Consider the following 23,803-nt stretch of genomic DNA (forward strand, 5'->3'; position numbering starts at 1 on the left):
TATATTTCTGGGAAGAATATAAAATGGTGTAGCAAACCAAAAGTGTGGTAGTTCTTCAAAAAGTTAAAGAATTACTGTATCATCCAACAAATCTACTCTTAGGTACATACCCAAAATACAGAAAACAAGTATTCAAAACAAATTCATGTACACAAATACAGCAGTACTATTCACAATGGCTAAAAGGTGGAAACAACTCAAATGTCTATCAGCCGACAAACGGATAAAAGTGTGGTTTACCCATACAACAGAATCTTATTCAGCCATAAAAAAGGAATAAAGTATTGATACATGCTATAATGCAGAAAAAAAGAGACAAAAAGCAGATTAGTGGTTGCCCTAGCTAGAATGAGGGTGGAATGAATAATGACTGTTTAATGGGTAGAGGATTTTTTTTTGCAGGGGATGGTGGTGAAAATGTCTTAAAACTTGATAAAGGTGGTGGCTGCACACATTGTGAATGCATGAAATGCCACTAAAATGTACACTTTAAAATGGTTAATTTTATGTTATCTGAAAATCTCATCTCAACAAAATTCAATAATAATATGGCACCCAAAATGACATCATATTCAACATGAGAACTGATGATAAAATGTTCAACAGAATATCATATCTTTTGTTCTGGTTAGAAATATTCCCAATTCAGTTTAAGATTATAGCAGTTTGCTATAATCACAGTATCATGTTAGAATGGTTATTGGTAATCATGACTTGAACATTTTAGATTACTTCTATTCTCACGCTGTTTTTTAGTAGAATTGTTTCCTAACGAAAATCACTCCTTGATCATGGCTCTCCCTGTCAGAACTGTGTGCACTCTGTAACATCTGTAGTCAAAGTAGTCTTACTTTCCTGATAACTTTGTTAATGTGATGCGAAAGACTGAAAATTTGAGTATGTAGTATATATACTACTAACTTGTGAACTGGTAGATTGGTAGGATGTATGTAACACTTGACAATACTGGTATTTTCCTTAGGATACTTGATGGCCTCCTAAGGAAAATTTGCCTCCAAATTTTAAGCTGGAAAGTCACTGGAATAACTGTTTAAAAAACAAATACAATACATGGCTTTTTAGATTTCCAGTAGATATGTTAAGAACTGTGTACAAATGGAAATGTCTGTGTACTGATCCTCAACACTACCAATAAAATTTCAATTATGGAAAAAAAAAAGACAGGGAATGAACAAGGAAGAACTGGCTTGGGCGGATGGAAAGACCGTAGACAGGTAGGGTGAGTCTTAGAAATGGTGATACAGCCAAGTGGATTTACATCAGAGATACAGAAGGCAAAGATCAAAACTGCAGATACTAGTTAACATACTCAGGAGAAAGCAAAGCAGGAACTGACCTCATTTTACAGATGAGAAGAACATAGGCTCCAGTATGTTTATTCAGATTCACATAGCAGCATCAGAGCTTGGTCTTCTGATTTCTAATGCAGGGGTCTTTCTCCTATGCCACTTTTAACAACAGATTTTAACTGTATATATATTTTAAGAATACAAATAATAACTAATCTTGAACAAGACGCTATCTAAGTTTTACTCCATCCCTAAGAACATATAATAAATAATATGATTCTACGATCTGTTTTAGAACATGCCCTGGGAACCACTAATTAGGATCATGGTTCCTACATATATGGGGAAAATAAGTCCTTTGAGAAATCCTCTCAATAGACATCAGAAAATGAAGAAGTCCAAAAATCTCTTCATAAAAACATCATCTAGATGGCCTCAAAATGGAAATATTTGCAACTTTAAGGTTTTTGCTTATCTATTCTCCAGACTCTGGTCAAGTCTAACCTCCTACCAGTTATCATTCCAATAATTATAACTAGCATAATTCTTGCCCCCTTTTGTTACTATTTAAATAATAATCAATACAATATTTATTTAAATGTGATGTTTTATTATTTTTAAATAGTTGTCCTATTATATGTGAATCCTGTTCTGCTAACCCAAAAGTTCTTTGGAGGCTGGGTCCATGTACTATAGACGGCCGTTCCTCCAAAGAGAATACATTCTAGTTAAGATTTTTCAGAAATGTCACAGCCAGAAGCAGGGTAGACACTGAGGTTTATTCCAGTATGGGTGGTCAAAGCAGAAATAGGTATTTAATACCAACTAGCAAATGTGCCACCTAACATAAAATATTCAACTGAAAATCTTTAGGCGGGAGAATGGGAAGAGAAGAGCTAGCTTGAAGTTACAGTAGGTAAATAAGTAGCTCAGGAAAAAAAAAAGCACAAGAGAAAACAAAAAGCAGTTCCCTGGGAAAGAGAAGAAATTGGATTCAGGTCTAAAGAAACAATTATTTTACAAACTTACAATAAAAGAAACATTCAATTTTAAAAATGGCCAATAATCCAAATAGACACTTCTTCAAAGAAGACAAACAAATGTCCGGTAAGCACATGAAAGATGCTCAACATCATGAGTCACTAGAGAAATGCATATCAAAGACACAAGATATCACTTCCCACCCACCAGGATAGCAAGGATGTAGAGAAATCAAAGTTCTTCAAATGATTAAATACAGTTATCATATGACTCAGCAACTTCTCTCCTAGATATATATCCACGAGGAATGAAAACATATATCTACATTAAAATTTGTACATGAATGTTCATAGCAATATTACTTATAATAGCCAAAAGGCAGAAACAACCCACTTTTAAGAACAGATTTTCACTCTATGTAATTTTTTTTTAAGAAGAAGAAGAAGAACTAATCTTGAACAATATGCCACCTAAGTTCTCCTCCATCCCTAGGCACATATAATGATACGATTGTATGATCCTTTTTAGAACATGCCCTGGTAATCACTAATTAGGATCATGATTTCTACATATATGGGAAAAATAAGCCCTCAGATAAATCCTCTCAATAAACATTAGAAAATGAAGGTGAAGAATGAAGGAAATGAATCAACTGATGAACAGCTAAACAAAACATGATATATACATACAACAAAATACTATTCGGCAATAAAAAGGAACACATGCTGCAACATGGATGAATCTTGAAGACATTAGACTAAGTGAAAGCAGCCGCCACAAAAGGCCACATATTTGATTTGATTTATATGAAAAATACAGAATAGGCAAACCTATAGAGGTGGAAAGTAGATTAGTGGTTGCCTAGTGTGGGGGCGGGGATAGGGATGGAACAATGAGGAGGTGATACCTGAAGAGTACAGTTTCTGAAGTAAAGAAAATATTCTTAAATTGACTACAGTGATGGCTGTACATGTCTGTGAAATACACCAAAAAATACTGACCTGTATACTTTAAGTGGGTGAATTATATCATATGTGAATTATATCTCAATAAACTGTTAATTTAAAAAAAACTTAATTCAGGAATATTCTAGCTCACTTGGCCTAGGTTCCAGTAACCTCAGTCCAGGAATCCCTTCTGCAACATACCACCTTAAAGTGGAATATTCAGCTGTATCATGGTGGCAGTAGTTCTCAAAGAAGTACGTTGTTAGAATCAGGGTAACACTTTAAAGAAAATACAGGCCAGGCACAGTGGCTCACACCTGTAACCCCAGCACTTAGGGAGGCCAAGGCCGGTGGATCACTTGAGGTCAGCAGTTCAAGACCAGCCTGGCCAACATGGCAAAACCCCATCACTACTGAAAAGACAAAAAATAGCCAGGTGAGGTGGCACACATCTGTAATCCCAGCTACTCGGGAGGCATGAGAATTACCTGAACCCAGGAAGCACAGGGTGCAGTGAGCTAAGATCATGACACTGCACTCCAGACTAGACAACAGAGGGAGAACCTGTCTCAAAAAAAAAAAAAAGAAAGAAAGAAAAGAAAAGAAAACACAGATGCTTGTGACTAACCCCAGACATCTGGATCAAAATCTCTAGGAGGGTACACTCATCCATTTTTACTTGTTTGTTTGTTTGTTTTAGGTTCCAGAGGTTAAAAGGGAAGCAGGCGAGGCTTTAATAGACATATTGGGACCAAGTAGGAAAATCTCAATATGGTCTTCACATTATTAGATGTTACTATTAAAATGATGTGGCCAGGTGCGGTGGCTCACGCCTGTAATCCCAGCAATTTGAGAGGCCGAGGCAGGTGGATCACTTGAGGTCAGGAGTTCGACATCAGCCTGGCCAACATGGTGAAACCCCGTCTCTACTAAAAATACAAAAATTAGCCAGGTGTAGTGGTGCGCACCTGTAATCCCAGCTACTTGGGAGGCTGACACAGGAGAATCATTTGAACCCAGGAGACAGAGGTTGCAGTGAGCCAAGATCACACCACTACACTCCAGCCTGGGTGACAGAGCGAGACTCAGTCTCAAAAAAAAAAAAAAAAAGTATTAAACTTCTTAGATCTGGTCATATATTGTAGTTATTTAGGAGAGTATCCTTCACCTTAGGAGAAATACTTAAGAATGAGGTATCGTAATTAGTCTGTGACTTGCTTTGAAATGCTTCAGGAAAAAAATACATATATACACACAGAAAAAACAAATATGGAAAAAATGTACAAATTAGTCAGTCTAGGTAAAACTTACATGGGTGTTCACTGTACCATTCTGTCTATTTTTCTGCAGATTTCAAAATTTCAAAATAAAAAATTAAGGAGGTAGGAATTTTCACAAATGATCCTGATTCTCTCTGTGGCCTGAGAATCACAAACTTCGGTATTATCAGGATATCCTTTGATCCAAAAATTAGCCTCCCACCTGCTACACAAAGACATCCTCCCCGCTACTCCCACTTCCCATATTGAACAAATGGACAAAACTTTCTACTCCACATATGTTGACCCAAAAGGCTTATATCTTCAAGTGTAGATGAGACTTTAATAGTAACAAGTTTCTGTTATTGTACCCTACAAATTAGTAGGTGCCTAGACCTAAGGATAGAGGGAACAGTGTGAGATGAGCAGAAAGCCAGTGGGTGCCTTTGGTACAAAAGCAAGTTTGAGGATAAAAGGGTATAATTTGTAACAACAGGCAGAAACAAAGCAACCTGCCCAGGCTACACAGCTTTAATTTTGTAAGGCCCTGCCTATCACACAAAGCCTAGACAAACAAAAGGCTTTTTTTTTTTTTTTTTTTTTTTCAGACAAGGTCTCACTCTGTCGCCAGAGTGTGGTGGCACAATCACAACTCACTACAGCTTCAACTGCTCAGGCTCAAGCGATTATCCCACCTCAGCCTTCTGAGTAGCTGGGACTACAGGCACACCCCACCATCCTCGGCTAATTTTTTTTTATGATTATTATTATTTGTATAGACAAGGTCTCACTATGTTGCCCAGGCTAGTCTTGAACTCCTGGGTTCAAGCGATCCTCCTGCCTCAGACTCTCAGAGTGCAGGAATTAGAGACGTAAGCCACTGCACCCGGCCCTCATTCTTATATATATACTTAAGTACCCATGATGTGCCAAACATGTTCCCTATCCTCATGTACTAAATATGTATACCACAGAGCTGTAAACCAAAGCAGCACAACTGTACCAGATTTAGAATCATTTCTATAAAAAGAATGTTCTTTCCCAGGAAAATTTACTCACTGAAGTTACAACCTTACAGAATCTTTTCCTTGACCCTCACTATACAATTAGTACCAGTGACACTGACAGCATGAGAGGGCAATCAAAATAGACTTAATTGGGCCAGGCACAGTGGCTCAAGCCTGTAATCCCAACACTTTGGGAGGCTGAGGTGGGTGGATCATGAGGTCAGGAGTTCGAGACCAGCCTGGCCAACGTGGTGAAACCCCATCTCTACTAAAAACACAAAAACTAGCGGGGTATGGCGGCGAGTGCCTGTAATCCCAGCTACTTGGGAGGCTGAGGCAGGAGAATCACTTGAACCTGGGAGACAGAGGTTGCAGTGAGCCGAGATTGCACTACAGCCTGGGCAACAAAGTGAGACTCCATCTCAAAAAAAAAAAAAAAAAAAAAAAATAGATACAATTAAAATTTCATTCTTAAGGCCGGGAGTGGTGGCCCACACCTGTAATCCCAGCACTTTGGGAGGCCGAGCAGGGAGGATCACCTGAGGTCGGGAGTTCAAGACCAGCCTAGCCAACACAGTGAAACCCCATCTCTACTAATAATACAAAAAAATTAGCCGGGGGTGGTGGCGCACACCTGTAATCCCAGCTACTCAGGAGGCTGAGGCAGGAGAATTGCTTGAACCCAGGAGGCAGGTGAGATCACATCATTGCACTCCAGCCTGGGTGACAAGAGCAAAAATCCAACTCAAAAAAAAAAAAAGAAAAAAAAATTTCATTCTTAGCCTGATGCCATGACATGTACCTGTAGTCCCTGCTACTTGGAAGGTTGAGGCAATAGGAATACTACAGCCAAGGAGTTCGAAGTCAGCCTGGGCAACAAAGCAAGACCCTATCTCTAAAAAAAATAATAATAAATTCATTCTCTTCCATACTTCATTTTGGGAAACTGAATTCTCCAAATCCTAAAAAGGAAAAAGAATAGATGTTGCAATGACAAATGACAATTATGGATTTTTCATAGAGCAAAATGCCACCTTTATGAACACTTACCAGGCCAGCAGTAAGAGAAGGTGCAGACTGTCCAAGGGACTGGTTTCTCATTCGAACCAGGTTTGATGCTTCTCCTGACGACTGCCAAGTCACCTGTCCCACACTGCTATGTACACTGCTGGACAAAGGGAGCAGCTGCTTACCTTCAAATACAAGGTTTGGAAAATATACATGTAATTATTTATTGATAAACAAATGAAAAAATACAAATACAGTGATATCAAGTGGATAAAACCATACTGATACAAAGTAAAATTGTTCACATCCATTTTAGAATCTATTAAAATTTCCAACTATCCATTAAAAATTGTGACTGTCTTGGTGGTGACGATAATGGCAAGTGGAACACTGAAATGGATTAACTATTTTATGTTCTCTATAATATTCACCACATGCCAGCCTCCCACTCTAACACCCAAACTAGCAGTCTAGGAGTTTTCCAATCCCTTCTAGCCTACATAGTTTCTCATCACCTCAGTGTAACATTAGAGATGCAAGTTTCCAGCAGGCAAACAATGAACCTATTCTGCTCTCACTAGACTCCATGTGCTCAGTTCAGGTTTACTGTCTGCCTTAATCTAAATGAAAGAGAGTCACTTATAAAGACCAAGTATAGGGAATTCCAATGATTTTTGTTTTTTGTTTTTTGTTTTTTTTTTTTTTGAGACAGAGTGTCACTCACTGTCGCCCAGGCTGGAGTGCAGTGGTGTGATCTCAGCTCATTGCAACCTCTGCCTCCCAGGCTCAAGTGATTCTCCTGCCTCAGCCTCCTGAGTAGCTGGGACTACAGGCATGCGCCACCACACCTGGCTCATGTTTTGTATTTTTAGTAGACATGGGGTTTTGCCATGTTAGCCAGGTAGGTCTCCAACTCCTGACCTCAGGTGATGTGCCCGCCTTGGCCTCCCATAGTGCTGGGATTACAGGCATGAGCCACCACGCCCCACCTGCAATGACTTTATAAATGAGGTGAAGGTCTCATTTCTCCCCTTCTTCCCACCATTCTTCACACTTTTGCTTGTGATCTAACCAACAAAAATGTGTTCATGTCATTTCCTTCCTTAAAAGCCTCTGATGGCTCCTTACTATTTGAAGATATTATGCCAGACATTTTGGCATATGAAAAAGACCCTCCATAAATCCAGATTATCTTTCTGGTCTCATCTCCTTCGACTCTTTTCCACACTTATTCACTCACTCAACTTCAGTATTATGCCCTGCACTTTCCCCTGGCTTTATCATGATCACTCGACTCACTTGAAAATCCTTTCTGTGCCTGGTAAAATCTTAGTCATGAAAATACCCAATGTAGTAAAGATGTTAAGAAAGGGCTTGGGGGATATTTTTGTTTTTGCTGCCAACAAAATATGATACAATTCATTTGGAGAACAATTTAGCAAAGCTAACCACAGAAGAAAATTAAGACATAGAAGAAAGTAAAAATTAAGAAAGACTTCAGGACAGGTGTTGTGGCTCACACATGTAATCCCAGCATTTTGGGAGGCCGAAGCAGGAGGATCACTTGAGCCCAAGAGTTCAAGACCAGCCTCGGCTACATAGCAAGACCTCATCTCCAAGAAAAAAAAAAAAAATTAGCCAGGCATGGTGGTGTGTGCCTGTGGTCCCAGCTACTCAGGAGGCTGAGGAGAAGGGGGGAGGATCACCTGAGCTCAGGTGTTCAAGGCTTCAGTGAGGCATGGTCATGTCACTGCACTTCAGCCTGGGAAACAGAATGAGAAGCTGTCTCAAAAAATTTAAAAAAAGGAAAGACTTCACTTTGACATAATGCATGTTTTTGTAGTGACATTTTTTATAACTAGCATGTTTTACTAGAAAATTACAATATACTTTTAAAATCTAGTTAAGTTTTCAAGTCTCAAATGTACCTTTTACTGGAAAGTCTTTCCATAAAGCCCTCCATAAAAAAAAATAATGATGATGATGATGGTGTTCTGCTCAAAACTTCCATAAGCCCAGAGTAGAGCCTGCCTGCCTTCTTTCCTTCATTCTGCAAATGTGCATTTCTCCAGATGACCTGCCTACTTCTCACCTATTAATTCTAAAGGAAAGTCAGCTTAACTTATCCTATTTACACAAAGATTACTATCATCTCCCTCTTCAAAATAAAGGCCTGTTGGGAAAGAGGCTTACACACTGTAGAAGAAACCTATTTGACTCTGTACACCAGTAAAGACTGAAGCATACCGCAGACTGCCAAGAACTTGAGGAAAATAAATAAAAAGAAGGAACAACATAAACAAACAGAATAACAAGCAGCTCTTTAGTAAATAAATAACACAGAAAAAAAGAAAACCTCTTAAAAATTCTAATTACTATTCTTATAATAATTCAAGAGGCTAATGCATAAAACATTCTCAGTTAAAGATGGCAGACCAAGCACATGCTTTTATCTTTTGTCCTCCAGGAAACACCATAAAAATGAGACAAAAGAAGTAACCTGGGCGGAGCGTGGTGGCTCCTGCCTGTAATTCCAGCACTTTGGGAGGCCGAGGCAGGCGGATCACGAGGTCAAGAGATTGAGACCATTCTGGCCAACATAGTGAAACCCCGTCTCTACTAAAAATACAAAAATTAGCTGGGTGTGGTGGCATGGCACCTGTAGTCCCAGCTACTTGGGAGGCTGAGGCAGGAGAATCGCTTGAACCAGGGAGGCGGAGGTTTCAGTGAGCCGAGATCGCGCCACTGCATTCCAGCCTGGTGACAGAGTAAGACTCTGTCAAAAATAAATAAATAAATAAAAATAAAAAGTAAGCAAACAAAGGCCATAATGACAGAAACGGCCAGACACTGATAATGAGGGGGTGAAAAAACTGTGGGGAAATCTAAAGCAGATAGGTGGACTGTAACCAATGCAACTGGGCAAAGAAAGGTATAAGCTATAGTAAGCATGGAGGGGATTGCAATTAAGTGGAGTATCTGGCCTGGCCTGGTAGCTCAGGTCTATAATCCCAGCTCTTTGGGAGGCCAAGGAAGGACTGCTTGAGCTCAGGAGTTCAAGACTAGCCTGGGCAACATGGCGAAACCCCCTCTCTACTAATAATACAAAAATTAGCTGGGTGTGGTGGTGCACACCTATAGTCCTACCTACTTAAGAGACTGAGGTGGGAGGATCACTTGAGCCCAGAAGGCAGAGGTTGCAGTGAGCTGAGATCACACCACTGCACTCCAGCCTGGGCGACAGAGGAGACCCTGTCTCAAAAAAAAGTGAGGTATCATCTGCCCTGCAAACTCTTAGACTAAGCACTCAGAAATGAAAAGCACCCCAAACGTCATAAAGTAAGACACGGGCTGCAATCAGATAAATGGAAAATTCCATAGAAAGAACAGTCAAACACAACCACATTTCAACAATGTACCCAGCAGCCATGCAATTACCTCACAGGATAAAAGGGATTTAGCATTTTAGAACAAAACACTGAATATGCTGGTTGTTAGATGCTCAAAAGAAAGAGCTGATCCAGGTAAGAAAACTTTACTTTTTTTTTGTTTTGCTTTGTTTTGGAGACAGAGTTTCGCTCTGTCGCCCCAGCTGGAGTGTAATGATGCTCACTCAGCCTCCACCTCCCAGGTTCAAGCGATTCTTGTGCCTCAGCCTCCAGAGTGGCTGGGATCACAGACACATATCACCATGCCTGGCTAATCTTTGTATTTTTAGTAGAGACGGGGTTTTGCCATGTTGGCCAGGCTGGTCTTGAACTCCTGACCTCAGGTGATCTGCCTGCCTTGGTCTCCCAAAGTGCTGTGATTAAGGGCGTGAGCCACCACACCCAGCCACATTTTTAAATAAAAAATCTAATTTACTCATGACAATCAGAAGATAATCACATCCCAGGCAGGCGTGGTGGCTCACCTCCCATATGTAATCCCGGCACTTTGGGAGGCCAAGGCAGGCGGATCACCTGAAGTGAGGAGTTCAAGAGCAGCCTGGCCAACATGGTGAAACCCTGTCTCTACCAAAAATAAAAAAATTAGCCAGGCATGGTGGTGCACACCTGTGATCCCAGCTACTCAGGAGGCTGAAGCAGGAGAATCACTTGAACCTGGGAGGTAGAGGTTGCAGTGAGCAGACATCATGCCACTAAACTCCAGCCTGGGCAGTAAAGTGAGACTCTGTCTCAAAAAAAAAAAAAGAGAAGATAATCGCATCCTTTTAAAAAAAGAGGAGAATGTTATGAAAAACCAAACAAGAAATGGCTCTATGTAACTAAATATATGACCAGCAAAAATACAAATTTAAATATAAGAGGCTGGGTGCGGTGGCTCACGCCTGTAATCCCAGCACTATGGGAGGCTGAGGCGGGCGGATCACAAGCTCAGGAGATCGAGACCATCCTGGCTAACACAGTGAAACCCCGCCTCTACTAAAAATACAAAAAATTAGACAGGCATGGTGGCGGATGCCTGTAGTCCCAGCTACTCGGGAGGCTGAGGCAGGAGAATGGCATGAATCCGGGAGGCGGAGCTTGCAGTGAGCCGAGATCACACCACTGCACTCCAGCCTGGGCTACAGAGCGAAACTCCATCTCAAAAAAAAAGGAAAGAAAAGAATTATGCCACAATGTACAATGTAATTGCTTCCTTTTGTACTGTGACTTCTTCGTATAATTTTTTCCCCCTGAATTTTTTAAGTCTTTTCTTTGAAGGAGGTAGAGGCCACTTTGAGTTTTAGGTTTTGAGAATGAAGGAAAAAAGAAAATCTACAGAAGCAAAGAATATAAAGTTTACAGAAATAGGCAGAGAGCAAAAATCAGAGTAAGAGAGAGTGACCACTAGTGGTGATCAACCAAGAAATACCTATCAGGTCCTACAGGTTAGCAATCAGAGATTCCATGAGGAAGAAGTAAGGAGAGGAAGACAGCCTTACCATAAATGTTCTATACAAGACTACTAACAGAGAAGAAACTGTCAAGATGCCAATTCAATTAATATACACTTAAATATTGACCACATGGTCCCACATTTCTTAAAACAACAAAATCAGATATTTACCCGATAGAGAGCTGGCCAGGTTTCCTCTCCATAACTTACAATCATCCTGACTCAGTTGTCGCTGAAGTTTAACTTTTCCAGTGGATGAAAATATGTCAGGATTACTGAGTTTCCTGAAGAGCAGGGGACTAACTCCAGTTACTACATCCTTCAAAGAGAAAAAGAGTAAAACATGAGTCTTTAATATCTCCTCTGAAGTATAAAAACTTTATATTAAACATCTCTACAGCATTCACTACAATTTAAAAGTGCCAAAATATTATACTCCCCCCTCCATAGCTAAAACCAGAAACATATTTCTTAGTAAAAGCTAGGTATGCTATAAAGGACACAGGATATTGATTATTAAAATGCCAAAGGAAAAATAGGTGAGAAAGGTCATGGGATGACAGACATTTTGACAGGATATAGTATTCATAATGAGTGCACTTCTTAGTTAAGTTTATTTATGTTTATCCTTTTATTCATACCCTTCCTATATCCAATAAAGAAAAGCATATTTTAGTTTAAAAAAATCATTAAATGGTAGACTTTACCTGGCATACAAAGTCAGAAATATCTCTAACATTCAATTAATGCTAAAATTAATGTTAGAGCTTTCTTTATATGCCTATAAGAGGAGCTAAATACAAGTTTTCAAAGAAAAAAGTATAAAAGTACTATCAGAAAATACAGGCAATACGAAACATTGACAGAACCTTCCCATTCCACTCCAACACCTCTTTCTCCTCATTCAGTAAGCAGTGTCCAATAATATCATCAACATGTAGACATTTTTAAGCCAACACCCACCTAATCAGGAGTATTATAATAAATAAGAAACTTTTGAAAAAAATCAGCCCAATGAGTTATATCTATTATATGTCAATGAAGGAAGCTGTAACAAATACAGATAAGTAACACATCAAACTGATCTAGACAGTACAGAGACAAGAACCATTAGAGAATAACTGGGCCGGGTGCAGTAGCTCACACCTGTAATCCCAGCACTTTAGGAGTCTGAGGCAGGTGGATCATGAGGTCAGGAGTTCAAGACCAGCCTGGTCAAGATGATGAAACCCTGTCTCTACTAAAAATACAAAAATTAGCCAGGCGTGGTGGCAGGCACCTGTAACCCCAGCTTACTCGGGAGGCTGAGACAGAGAATTGCTTGAACCCAGGAGGCAGAGGTTGCAGTGATCCAAGATCATGTCACTGCACTCCAGCCTGGGCAACAGAGCGAGACTCCGTCTCAGAAAAAAAAAAAAAGAGAATAACTGACCCCATGTCACCTGCCATTTGAAAAACAAGCTTCAAGTAACTGGCACCATAGCAATACTAAAAGCCACAAGGGGCAAAAAAGGAGGAAATTTCCAGTTCTCTAAGATTAAAAAAAAAAAAAAGAAAAAAATTCTATACAGTTATATATTGTGATTAGTGAGTTCAAAAAAATGGGGAAGTACTAATATTGGTTGGTGGTGACTATCCAAAACATGATTTACAAATGCCCAAACATAAAAAGAAGAGTGAAGTTGGTGAAGAAAAATACCTGAAAAGAAGAAAAAGACAATTTCAAAACATGGTGGTAAGTGAATAAAAGGATAAAGGAGGATATTGAGGCACTGAATCAAACAATTGATGTGTCCAGGCACCTAACTGTAGCAGGACTGAGCAGTGAGACAGGGGGAACAGGAAATAGAACTTAATGCAAAAACAGAAGGTAGCAAGGGAACAGCTTGTATTTGCACTATTTGGCATGTCAAGGATGAAACAGTACCTATGGATCAAGGAGAAACCAGGGAAGGAAGCAGAGTTTGGACTAATGCTGGTAACCCATTAAAGAGGGTTGGCCACTCACAAAGGTGACAAGCACAGCAAGAAGCTCTAGGTAGAGAGAACTGAGGAGGCCTTGGAAGACATCAAGCTAAAGTGGATATCCTCTATGAAGGCAATGTGGAGAGGGAAAGACCCTATCTCAAAAAAACTTACAACCAGCTGCATGGGAGAACCAGCATTTGGATGCCTGCTACACTGTATGGATGAATAATCCGTCTTAGCCAGAGAAAGAACAATCAAGAAAGAATTTGATCAGTACCAATTAAGAGAAACACATACACTTTTCAATTTCTCTATTCCTTCCCACAAGACACCAAAGTACAGAAACCAGATAACAGAGGAGAGGAGAAAAGAAAGAGACGATCACACCCCTTCTTACTGCAAGTCTCTTCGAGTCAAAACCTGGCAAAGGAAAGGAAATATAAATTAAATATGAAATTTGAACTTTTAAGCTAGGATTTTTAACTTTTACTGAAGTACATTACTCATTTTAGAAAAGTACACATACCTAAGCATAGAACTCAATGAATTTTCACAAATTGAACATACCCACTAAGCAGCATCAAGATTAAAACACTGAAAATAGCCAGGCACGGTGGCTCATGCCTGTAATCCCAGAACTCTGGGAGGCTGAGGTGGGCGGATCATTTGAGGTCAGGAGTTCAAGACCAGCCTGGCCAACATGGCAAAACCCCATCTCTGCTAAAAATACAAAAATTAGCTGGGCGTGATGGCACGTGCCTGTAATCCCAGCTACTTGGGAGGCTGAGGCACAAGAATCACGTGAACCTGGGAGGCGGAGGTTGCAATGAGCAGAAATCACACCACTGCACTCCAGGCTGGGTGACAGAGCAACACTCTGTCACCGAAAAAAAAAAAAAAAAGGTGAAGGTGAAACAATATATGAATATGGGAATTCTAGAAGAGAAGGGGGCAGTAAGAACATGTGAAGAGGCCGGGCACCATGGCTCACGCCTGTAATCCCAGCACTTTGAGAGGCCAAGGCGGGCAGATCATGAGGTTAGGAGTTTGAGACCAGCCTGGCCAACATGGTGAAACCCCGTCTCTAATAAAAATACAAAAATCAGCTGGCGTGGTGGTGCATGCCTGTAGTTCCAGCTACTCGGGAGGCTGAGACACAGTTATCACTTGAACCCAAGAGGCAGAGGTTGCAGCGAGCCAAGATCCTGCCCTACACTTCAGCCTGGGTAACAGAACAAGACTCTGTCTCAAAAAAAAAAAAAAAGAAGAAGAAATAACATACCAAAACTTCCCAAATGTGATGACAGATACAAATCTACACATCTAAGAAGCTCCGTGACTTCTAAGCAGGTTAAATTCAAAAAGGTTCATATGGAGACACATGACAACCAAACTGTCAAAGCCAATGGCAAAGAAAGAATATTCAAAGCAGCAAGAGAAAAGCAACTTGTCAAATACAGGAGATCCTGAATCAGACGAACAGCTCATATCTCATCAGAACTGTGGAGTCCAGAAGTGAGTAGGATGACATACGGAATTCTATCTTGAGCATAACTGTCCTTCAAAAATGAGGAAAAAATAAAGGCTGGGTGCAGTGGCTCACACCTGTAATCCCAACACTCTGGGAGGCCAAGGTAGGGAGATTGCTTGAGCCCAGGAGTTTGAGATCAGCCTGGGCAACATGGCGAAACTCTGTCTCTGCAAAACACATAAAAGTTAGCTGGGCATGGTGACATGTACCTGTGGTCCCAGCTACTCAGGAGGATGAGGCAAGAAAATTGCTTGAGCCCAGGAGGTCAACACTGCAGTGAGCCAAGATTGCACCACTACACTCCAGCCTGGGAAACAGAGCAAGACTCTGACTCAAAAAAAAAAAAAAAAAAGAAAGAGAAAGAAAGAGAAATCGAAATCGAGGCATTTTCAGATTAAGAAAAAAAAAAAAGCAGACAGAGTCCATCACCACTACATATGTTCTACATCAAATCCTAAAAGGCATCTTCAAGTTGAAATGAAAGGACACTAAACAGAAACTTAAGGCCATCTGAAAAAATGAAGATCCAAAAAATAAAAAATAAAGATCCCCAGCAAAGGTAACTATATGGACAAATATCACAGCCAGTATTATTCTATTTTTGTTTTTCAGCTCCACCTTTTTTCCCTATATGACTTAAAAGACAAAAGCATTAAAAAAATTATAAATCTATGATATTTAGCACACAATGAATAAAGATGTAATCTGCCACAAAAACAACATATCAAGGAAATGGAGCTATACAGGAATAAAGTTTTTGTATACTACAGAAGTTAAACTGGTACCATTTCAAACTAGACTGTTATAAATTTAGTATGTTACATGTAATCCCCATAGCAACCAAAAAAAAATTCTAAAAAACACACACAAAAGGAAGTGAGAAAAGATCCCCTTGATCCAGTTTTGCTTTGGTTGCCTCTGCATGTGGGGTATTTATTGCTCAAGAAATTTTTGCCCAAACCAATGTCCTAGCAAGTTTCCCCAAAGTTTTCTTTTAGTAGTTTCAGAGTTTGAAGTTTAAGATTTAAATCTTTAATACATTTTTGATTTTTGTATATGGGAAGAGATAGGGATCTAGTTTCACTCTTCTGCATGTAGATATCTGCATACAGATTTCCAGTTTTCCGAGAACCATTTATTGTACAGACTGTCCTTTTACCAAAGTATGTTCTTGGCACCTCTGTCAAAAACCAGTTCACTGTAAATGTATGGATTTATTAATGGGTTCTCTATTCCGTTCCATTGGTCTATGTTTGTTTTCATGTCAGTACCATGTTGTTTTGGTTACCATAGCTTTCTAGTATCATTTCAAGTCAGGTAATGTGATTTCTCCAGTTTTCTTCTTTATGTTGAAGATAGCTTTGGTTACTCTGAGTCCTCTGTGGTTCCACGTAAATTTTAGAATTGTTTTTTCTATTTTTGTGGAGAATGTCATTGGTATTTTGAATATGGATTGTATTGAATCTGTAGATTGCTTTGGGTACTACGGACATTTTAATAGTGATTTTTCCAATCCATGAACATGAAATATCTTTTCATTTTTTTAATGTCCTCTTCAATTTCTTGCATCAGTGTTTAATAGTTTTCATTAGAGAGATCTTTCATCTCTTTGGTTAATCCCTAGGTATTTTATTTGCAGCTATTGTAAATGGGGTTACTTTTTTTATTTTTTTCAGATTGTTCACTGTTGGCATACAGAAACACTACTGATCTCTGTGTGTTGACTCTGGATCCTGCAACTTTACTAAATTTATCAGTTCTAATAGTTTTTTGGTGAAGTCTTTAAGCTTTTGCCAAATATAAGATCAAATCATCTGCAAACAAGGATAATTTGACTTCTTTTCCAATTTGGATACCCTTTATTTCTTTTTCTTGTCTAATTACCATAGTTAAGACTTCCAGTACTACTAGGTTGGTACAAACGTAATTGCGGTGGTTTGCATAGTTAGAATTTGTCATCTGATATTGGAATACATTCTTTTTTTTTTTTTTTTTTGAGACAGACTTTGCTCTTGTTGCCCAGTCTGGAGTGCAATGGCATGATCTCGGCTCACTGCAACCTCTGCCTCCTGGGTTCAAGCAATTCTCCTGCCTCAGCCTCCCAAGTAGCTGGGATTACAGGTGTGTGCCACCATGCCTGGCTAAGTTTGTATTTTTAGTAGAGACAAGGTTTCACCATGTTGGTCAGGCTGGTCTCGAACTCCTGAACTCTGGTGATCCACCCACCTCAGCCTCCCAAAGTGCTGGGATTACAGGCATGAGCCACTGTGCCTGGTCTTGGAATACATTCTTAAATAAATGTCATTATATTATACATCATTTTAATGTTCATTTTTTATGTTTTTTGGCTAGAGACTTATTTACTTGCTGTTTATGTTTTAGACTATGGGAATGAAGTTAGAAAAAAGCAAATATGAGCAATTTTTGAATAAGTTCAAAATGGGTCGTAAAGCAAAGGAGACAACTCACAACATCAACAATGCATTTGGAGAGGAACTGCTAACAACTGTACAGTGCAGTGGTGGTTCAAAAAGTTTTGCAAAGGAGGCAAGCCTTGAAGGTGAGGAGTGTAGTGGCCGACCATCGGAAGTTCACAACGACCAATTGTGAGCAATCATCGAAGGTGATCCTCTTAGAACTACACAAGAAGTTGCCGAAGAACTCAACATCGACCATCCTACAGTCATTCAGCATTTGAAGCAAATTGAAAAGGTGAAAAAGCTCGTTAAGTGGGTGCCTCATGAGCTGAGTGAAAATCAAAAAAATCATCATTTTGAAGTGTCATCTTCTCTTATTCTACAGAACAATGAACCACTTCTCGATCACATTGTGACATGCAAGGAAAAGTGGACTTTATATGACAACCTGTGACAACCAGCTCAGTGGCTGGACTGAGAAGAAGCTCCAAAGCACTTCCCAAAGCCAAACTTGCATCAAATAAAGGTCACGGTCACTGTTTGGTGGTCTGCTGTCAGTCTGATCCACTACAGCTTTCTGAACCCCAGTGAAAGCATAACATCTGAGAAGTATGCTCAGCAATCTTAATGAGATGCACCAAAAACTGCAACGCCTGACGCCAGCATTGGTCAATAAAAGGACCCAATTCTCCACAACAACACCCAACTGCACATCACACAACCAAGCTTCAACAAGTGAACGAATTGGGCTATGAAGTTTTCCCTCCCGCCATATTCACCTAACCTCTCACCAACCAACTACCACTTCTTCAAGCATCTCGACAACGTTTTGCAGAGAAAACATTTCCATGACCAGCAGGATGCAGAACATTCTTTCCAAGAGTTCGTCAAATCCCAAAGCATGGATTTTTACACAACAAGAACAAACATTTCTCATTGGCGAAAATGTGTTGATTGTAATGGTTCCTATTTTGATTAATAAAGATGTGTTTGAGTCTAGTTATAATGATTTAAAATTCACAGTCCAAAACCACAATTACTTTTGCAACAACCTAATACCATACTATGTCTGGAAAAGTTGTTGTAGTTATTATTCTTGATCAATTCATCTTTTCATGATATGAGTCGTTTATACACCATAATTATTGTTATTAATATAGTATTCTGTGTTTTTCTGTGTACTTACTATTACCAGTCAGTTTTGTACCTTCAGATGATTTCTTATTGCTCATTAACATCCTTTTCTTTCAGATTGAAGAACTCCCTTTAGCATTTGTGTGGGACAGGTCTGGTGTTGATGAAATTACTCGACTTCTCTGTCTTATAAAGTCGTTATTTCTCCTTCATGTTTGAAGAATATTTTCACCAGATATACTATTCTAGGGTAGAAGTTTTTTCCTTCAGCACTTTAAATATGTCATGCCTCTCTCTCTTGGCCTGTAAGGGGTTTCCACTGAAAAGTCTGGTCCCAGACATATTGAAGCTCCATTGTATGTTATTTGTGTTTTTTCTCTTACTGCTTTTAGGATCCTTCATCTTTTACCTTTAGAAGTTTGATTATTAAATGCCTTGAGATAGTCTTCTTTGGGCTAAATCTGCTTGGCATTCTAGAACCTTATACTTGAATATAGAAATCTTTCTCTAAGTTTGGGAAGTTCTCTGTTGTTATTCATTTCGATAAACTTTCTACCCCTATCTCTCTACCTCCTCTTTAAGGCCAAAACTCTTAGATTTGCCCTTTGGAGGCTATTTTCTAGATCTTGTAGGCATGCTTTTTATTCCTTTTTATCTTTTTCTTCTTTTGTCTCCTCTGGCTGTGTATTTTCAAATAGCCTGTCTTCGAGCTCACTAATTCTTTCTTCTGGGGCCAGGCGCTGTGGCTCATGCCTGTAATCCCAACACTTTGGGAAGCCGAGGCAGGTGGATCACGAGGTCAGGAGATCGAGACCATCCTGGTTGACACGGTGAAACCCCGTCTCTACTAAAAAACAAAAAAATTAGCCAGGTGTGGTGGCACACACCTGTAATCCCAGCTACTTGGGAGGCTGAGCCAGGAGAATCGCTTGAACCTGGGAGGCAGAGGTTGCAGGGAGCCATTACGCCACTGCACTACAGCCTGGGCAACAGAGCGAGACTCCATCTCAAAAAATAAATAAATAAATAAATTCTTTCTTCTGCTTAATCAGTTCTGCTATTAAACGACTCTGATGCATTCCTTAGTATATCAACTGCATTTTTCAACTCCAAAATTTCAGCTTGGTTCTTTTTAATTATTTCCATTTCTTTGCTGAAGTTACCTTAGAGGATTCTGATTTCCTTATCTGTGTTATCCTGTATTTCTCTGAATTTCCTCAAAACGGGTATTTTGAATTCTCTGTCTGAAAGGTCATGTATCTCTATCTCTCCAGGATTGGTCCCTGGTGCCTTATGTAGTTTGTTTGGTGATGTCATGTTTTCCTGGATGGTCTTAACGCTTGTGGGTATTTGTCAGTGTCTGGGCATTGAAGGGTTAAATATACATTGTAGCCTTTGCGATCTGGGCTTGTTTGCATCTGTTATTCTTGGGAAGACTTTCCAGGTATTTGAAGGGACTTGGGTCTCTCTCTCTCTCTCTCTCTCTCTTTCTCTCTCTCTCTCCCCCCCCACTCCCAATACCAAGCTGCCTTTCTTGGGGCTGCCAGAGACTACCTCTGCCACAGGCCGCAGAAAAGCTTTTCCAGATCTCCTATCTGTGCTTGGGAAAAAGGCCTTTACTTGCATTCAAAATTGTTATAACTCAAAACTCTGTGTGTCTACAAGGAAAAAGAGGAGGCTATGGTTCCATGCTGTCTATAACCAAAATAAATGGATTTCTGTATGGTTCTAAGCTAAGGACTACATTGGGGTTTGAGTCCTGTGGCAGGGACTAGTTAGATGTTGATCAAGCATGATTCACCTTCCTCCTGGGCACAGGCCACATGACATTTCCCAGCCCTCCAGTAGTTAGGCATGGCCCTGAAACTGAGTTCTGGCAATGGAATATGAGTGGAAGTGATTAATCCATTTATAGGATTGGCCCATCCTCCACTTTCCTCAGCTGACCTTGGAAGCCATGTGTAGAAAATGTAGGCACCTCAATCAAGGGGTCCTTGTGAATCAGTTACAGCAAGTAATGTTCTTTAATATAAAAGACCAAAGACTGAGCTAGTCACAAAGTATCACTTTCTCTTACTGGTTAAAGGTAGAACTTAAATGTTCCTGGGTCATTTAAACAAAAATCACCTTGGTAACACCCCTATGAAATAACTTAAGGACTTTAAAAAAAACTATTAACAACTATTTCTAAATCCTCTGCTTTTCAAAACATTCCTGAAAGCCTAACAGATAGAAAGTCTGACCAGTCACGGTGGCTCACGCCTGTAATCCCAGCACTTAGGGAGGCTGAGGAGGGTGGATCACCTGAGGTCAGGAGTTCAAGACCAGCCTGCCCAACATGGTGAAACCCCATCTCTACTAAAAACATAAAAATTAGCTGGGTGTGGTGGCATGTGCCTGTAGTCCTAGCTACTCAGGAGGCTGAGACAGGAGAATCACTTGAACCTGGGAGGCAGAGGTTGCAGTGAACCGAGATCACGCCATTGCACTCCAGACTGGGAGACAGTTTCAAAAAAAAAAAGAAGATCTGACAAAACTATATTACTTCTGCTTTGCTGAAATAACGGCAAAGAAACGATGTAGCTTATTAATCTCCAACAAATTAATGGTTAAAGGATATATGCATCTACTACTCAGGTTCACTCTTAAGGAACCTACACTCAAGCTGGTACAACTAAGATGGTATCACCTAATTTTAACACATGGTTCCCTTGGGCTGAATTTTTCTTAATTACATTCTAAAACCTAGGGAGACTATTCTATCTTCTAAGCCAGTTACTTAATAAAGAAATCCATAAAAGTTTCCCTGAAGGGGAAAATGCACAAATTAAAATCTCCTTTCAAGCTGAATAAAATAAAAGAACAGTTTAATAACACCAACAAATCAAAGGTCAAGATAGCTTTTTCTTTTTATTTTTGAGATAGAGTTCTGCTCTTGTCGCCCAGGCTGGAGTGCAATGGCGTGATCTTGGCTCACTGCAACCTCCAACTCCCGGGTTCAAGCAATTCTCCTGCCTCAGCCTCCCAAGTAGCTGGAACTATAGGCGTGCGCCACCACGCTGGGCTAATTTTTGTATTTTTAGTAGTGACGGGGTTTTGCCATGTTTGCCAGGCTGGTCTCAAACTCCTGACCTCAGGTGATACACCCACCTTGGTGTATGTGTTTACATTATACAAAATATTTTCTTTCATTATCCTTATTATATAAGCTTTCTTCTATTAAAAAAATTTTCTTTTTTTACTTTTTAAACTGTTTTGTTAGAAAGTAAGATACAAACATACGCACTAGCCTAGGCCTACACAGGGTCGAGATCATCAATATCACTGTCTTCCACCTCCACATCTTGTTCCATGGGAAGGTATTCAGGGGCAATAATGGAGCAATAATGGAGGTGACATGGAGCTGTCATCTCCTATGGTAACAATGCCTTCCCTGGAATTACACTGAAGGACTTGTCTGAGGCTGTTTTACAGTTAACTTTTTTTTTTAATAAGTAGGGGTACACTCTAACAATAGAAAGTACAGTATAGTAAATACATAAGCAAGTAACATAGTTGTATATTATCATCATTAGGTATTATGTGCTGTGCATGCACTAACTCTATGTGCTGTACCTTTATACCACGGCAGTGCAGTAGGTTTTACACAGGCATTACCATGAACATGTAATGTGTTGCACTACAATGTTGTAATAGCTAGATGTCACTAGGCAATAGAAATTTTTCAACTCTGTTATAATCTTATGGGAAGCCAGGCATAATAGTTCATGCTTATAATCCCAACATTTTGGAAGGCCAAGGCAGAAGGATTGCTTGAGGCCAAGAGCTCAAGACCAGCCTGGGCAACATAGCAAGACTTCATCTCTATTTAAAAAAAATTTTTTAATAAAAAAATAATAATCTGGCCAGGCGCAGTGGTTCATGCCTATAATCCCAGTACTTTGGGAGGCCGAGGTGGGCGGCTCACCTGACGTCAGAAGTTCGAGACCAGCCTGGCCAACATGATGAAACACTGTCTCTACTAAAAATATAAAAATTAGCCAGGTGTGGTGGCAGAAGCCTGTAATCCAGCTACTCAGGAGGCTGAGGCAGAAGAATCGTTTGAATCCGGAAGGCAAAGGTTGCAGTGAGCCAAGATCGTGCCACTGCACTCCAGACTGGGGGACAAGAGCAAAACTTCGTCTCAAAAAAAAAAAAAAAAAATTGGCCAGGCGTGGTGGCAGCTGCCTGTAATCCTAGTTACTTGGGAGGCTGAGGCAGGAGAATTGCTTGAACCCAGGAGGCGGAGGTTCCAGTGAGCTGAGATCGCACCACTGCACTCCAGCCTGAGCAACAGAGCAAGACTCGGTCTCAAAAAAAAAATGATAATAATAATAATAATCTTATGGGACCCCCATCTTGTATGTCATCCATCATTGACTAAAACATAATTATGCGGAACATGACTGTATGCAGAGAAAAAGAAAATGAATAGTTGCATCTATACTGAACATGTATAGATTTTTTTTCTTGTCACTATTCCCTAAGTAATAGAGTGTAACAGTTATTTACATAGCATTTACATTGTATTATATATTATAAATAATCTGGAGATGATTTAAAGTACATGGGAGGATATACATAGGTTACATGCAAATACTATGCCATTTTATAGATAGAACTTGAGCATACCAGAGTTTGGTATCTGCAGGGGGTCATGTACTCAATCCCCGAGAGATACTGAGGGACAACTGTAGCAGCAAACAGACCTGAGGGGCTGAATGTGGAATACAGGTAAGGTTAAGAAAAAAATCAAACACAACCTCCAGTTTTCTTCTGGTAAATGAGTAGTGCCATCTATTGACATGAGGCAGACTGGGGAAGAAGCAGACTAGAAAGTGAAAATCAAGACTTCATTTTTGGACATGTTAAGTTTGAGAGGTCTCTGAGCTATCCAAATGAAAATGTTACATGGACTATTAAAAATAGGAGTAGGGCCAGGCACAGTGGCCGATGCTTGTAATCCCAGCACTTTGGGAGGCCGAGGTGGACGGATCACCTGAGGTCGAGAGTTTGAGACAGCCTGACCAACATGGAGAAACCTAGTCTCTACTAAAAATACAAAATTACCCAGGCGTGGTGGCACATGCCTGTAATCCCAGCTACTGGGAGGCTGAGGCAGGAGAATCACTTGAACCTAGGAGGCGGAGGTTGCAGTGAGCCAAGATGGTACCACTGCACTCCAGCCCGGGCAACAGCGCGAGACTCCGTCTAAAAAAAAAAAAAAAAAAGCTTACAGATTGATCTTTAGGCCAAGAGACATCCAGAACAATGATGGGAAAACTCTGTAAGCACATGTGTCCTACCCTCATCAGGGAACA

General features: G+C 40.0%; 1 protein-coding gene across 9 annotated transcripts in view; it reads right to left on the reverse strand.

The window, feature by feature from the left end:
• Positions 1–23,803, reverse strand: part of MAST2 (microtubule associated serine/threonine kinase 2) — a 236,294-nt gene that overhangs the window by 202,468 nt on the left and 10,023 nt on the right. For all 9 annotated transcript variants that reach the window (XM_063781249.1, XM_016962041.4, XM_016962036.4 and 6 more), the window contains exons 2-3: positions 11,565–11,712; positions 6,555–6,697 (exon numbers count right to left, since the gene is read on the reverse strand). In XM_063781249.1, coding sequence (XP_063637319.1) covers positions 6,555–6,697; positions 11,565–11,712 — 291 coding nt within the window. The remainder of the gene's footprint in view (positions 1–6,554; positions 6,698–11,564; positions 11,713–23,803) is intronic.

This window comes from Pan troglodytes, chromosome 1 (genome assembly GCF_028858775.2).
Source record: "Pan troglodytes isolate AG18354 chromosome 1, NHGRI_mPanTro3-v2.0_pri, whole genome shotgun sequence".
Taxonomy (NCBI): Eukaryota; Metazoa; Chordata; class Mammalia; order Primates; family Hominidae; genus Pan; species Pan troglodytes.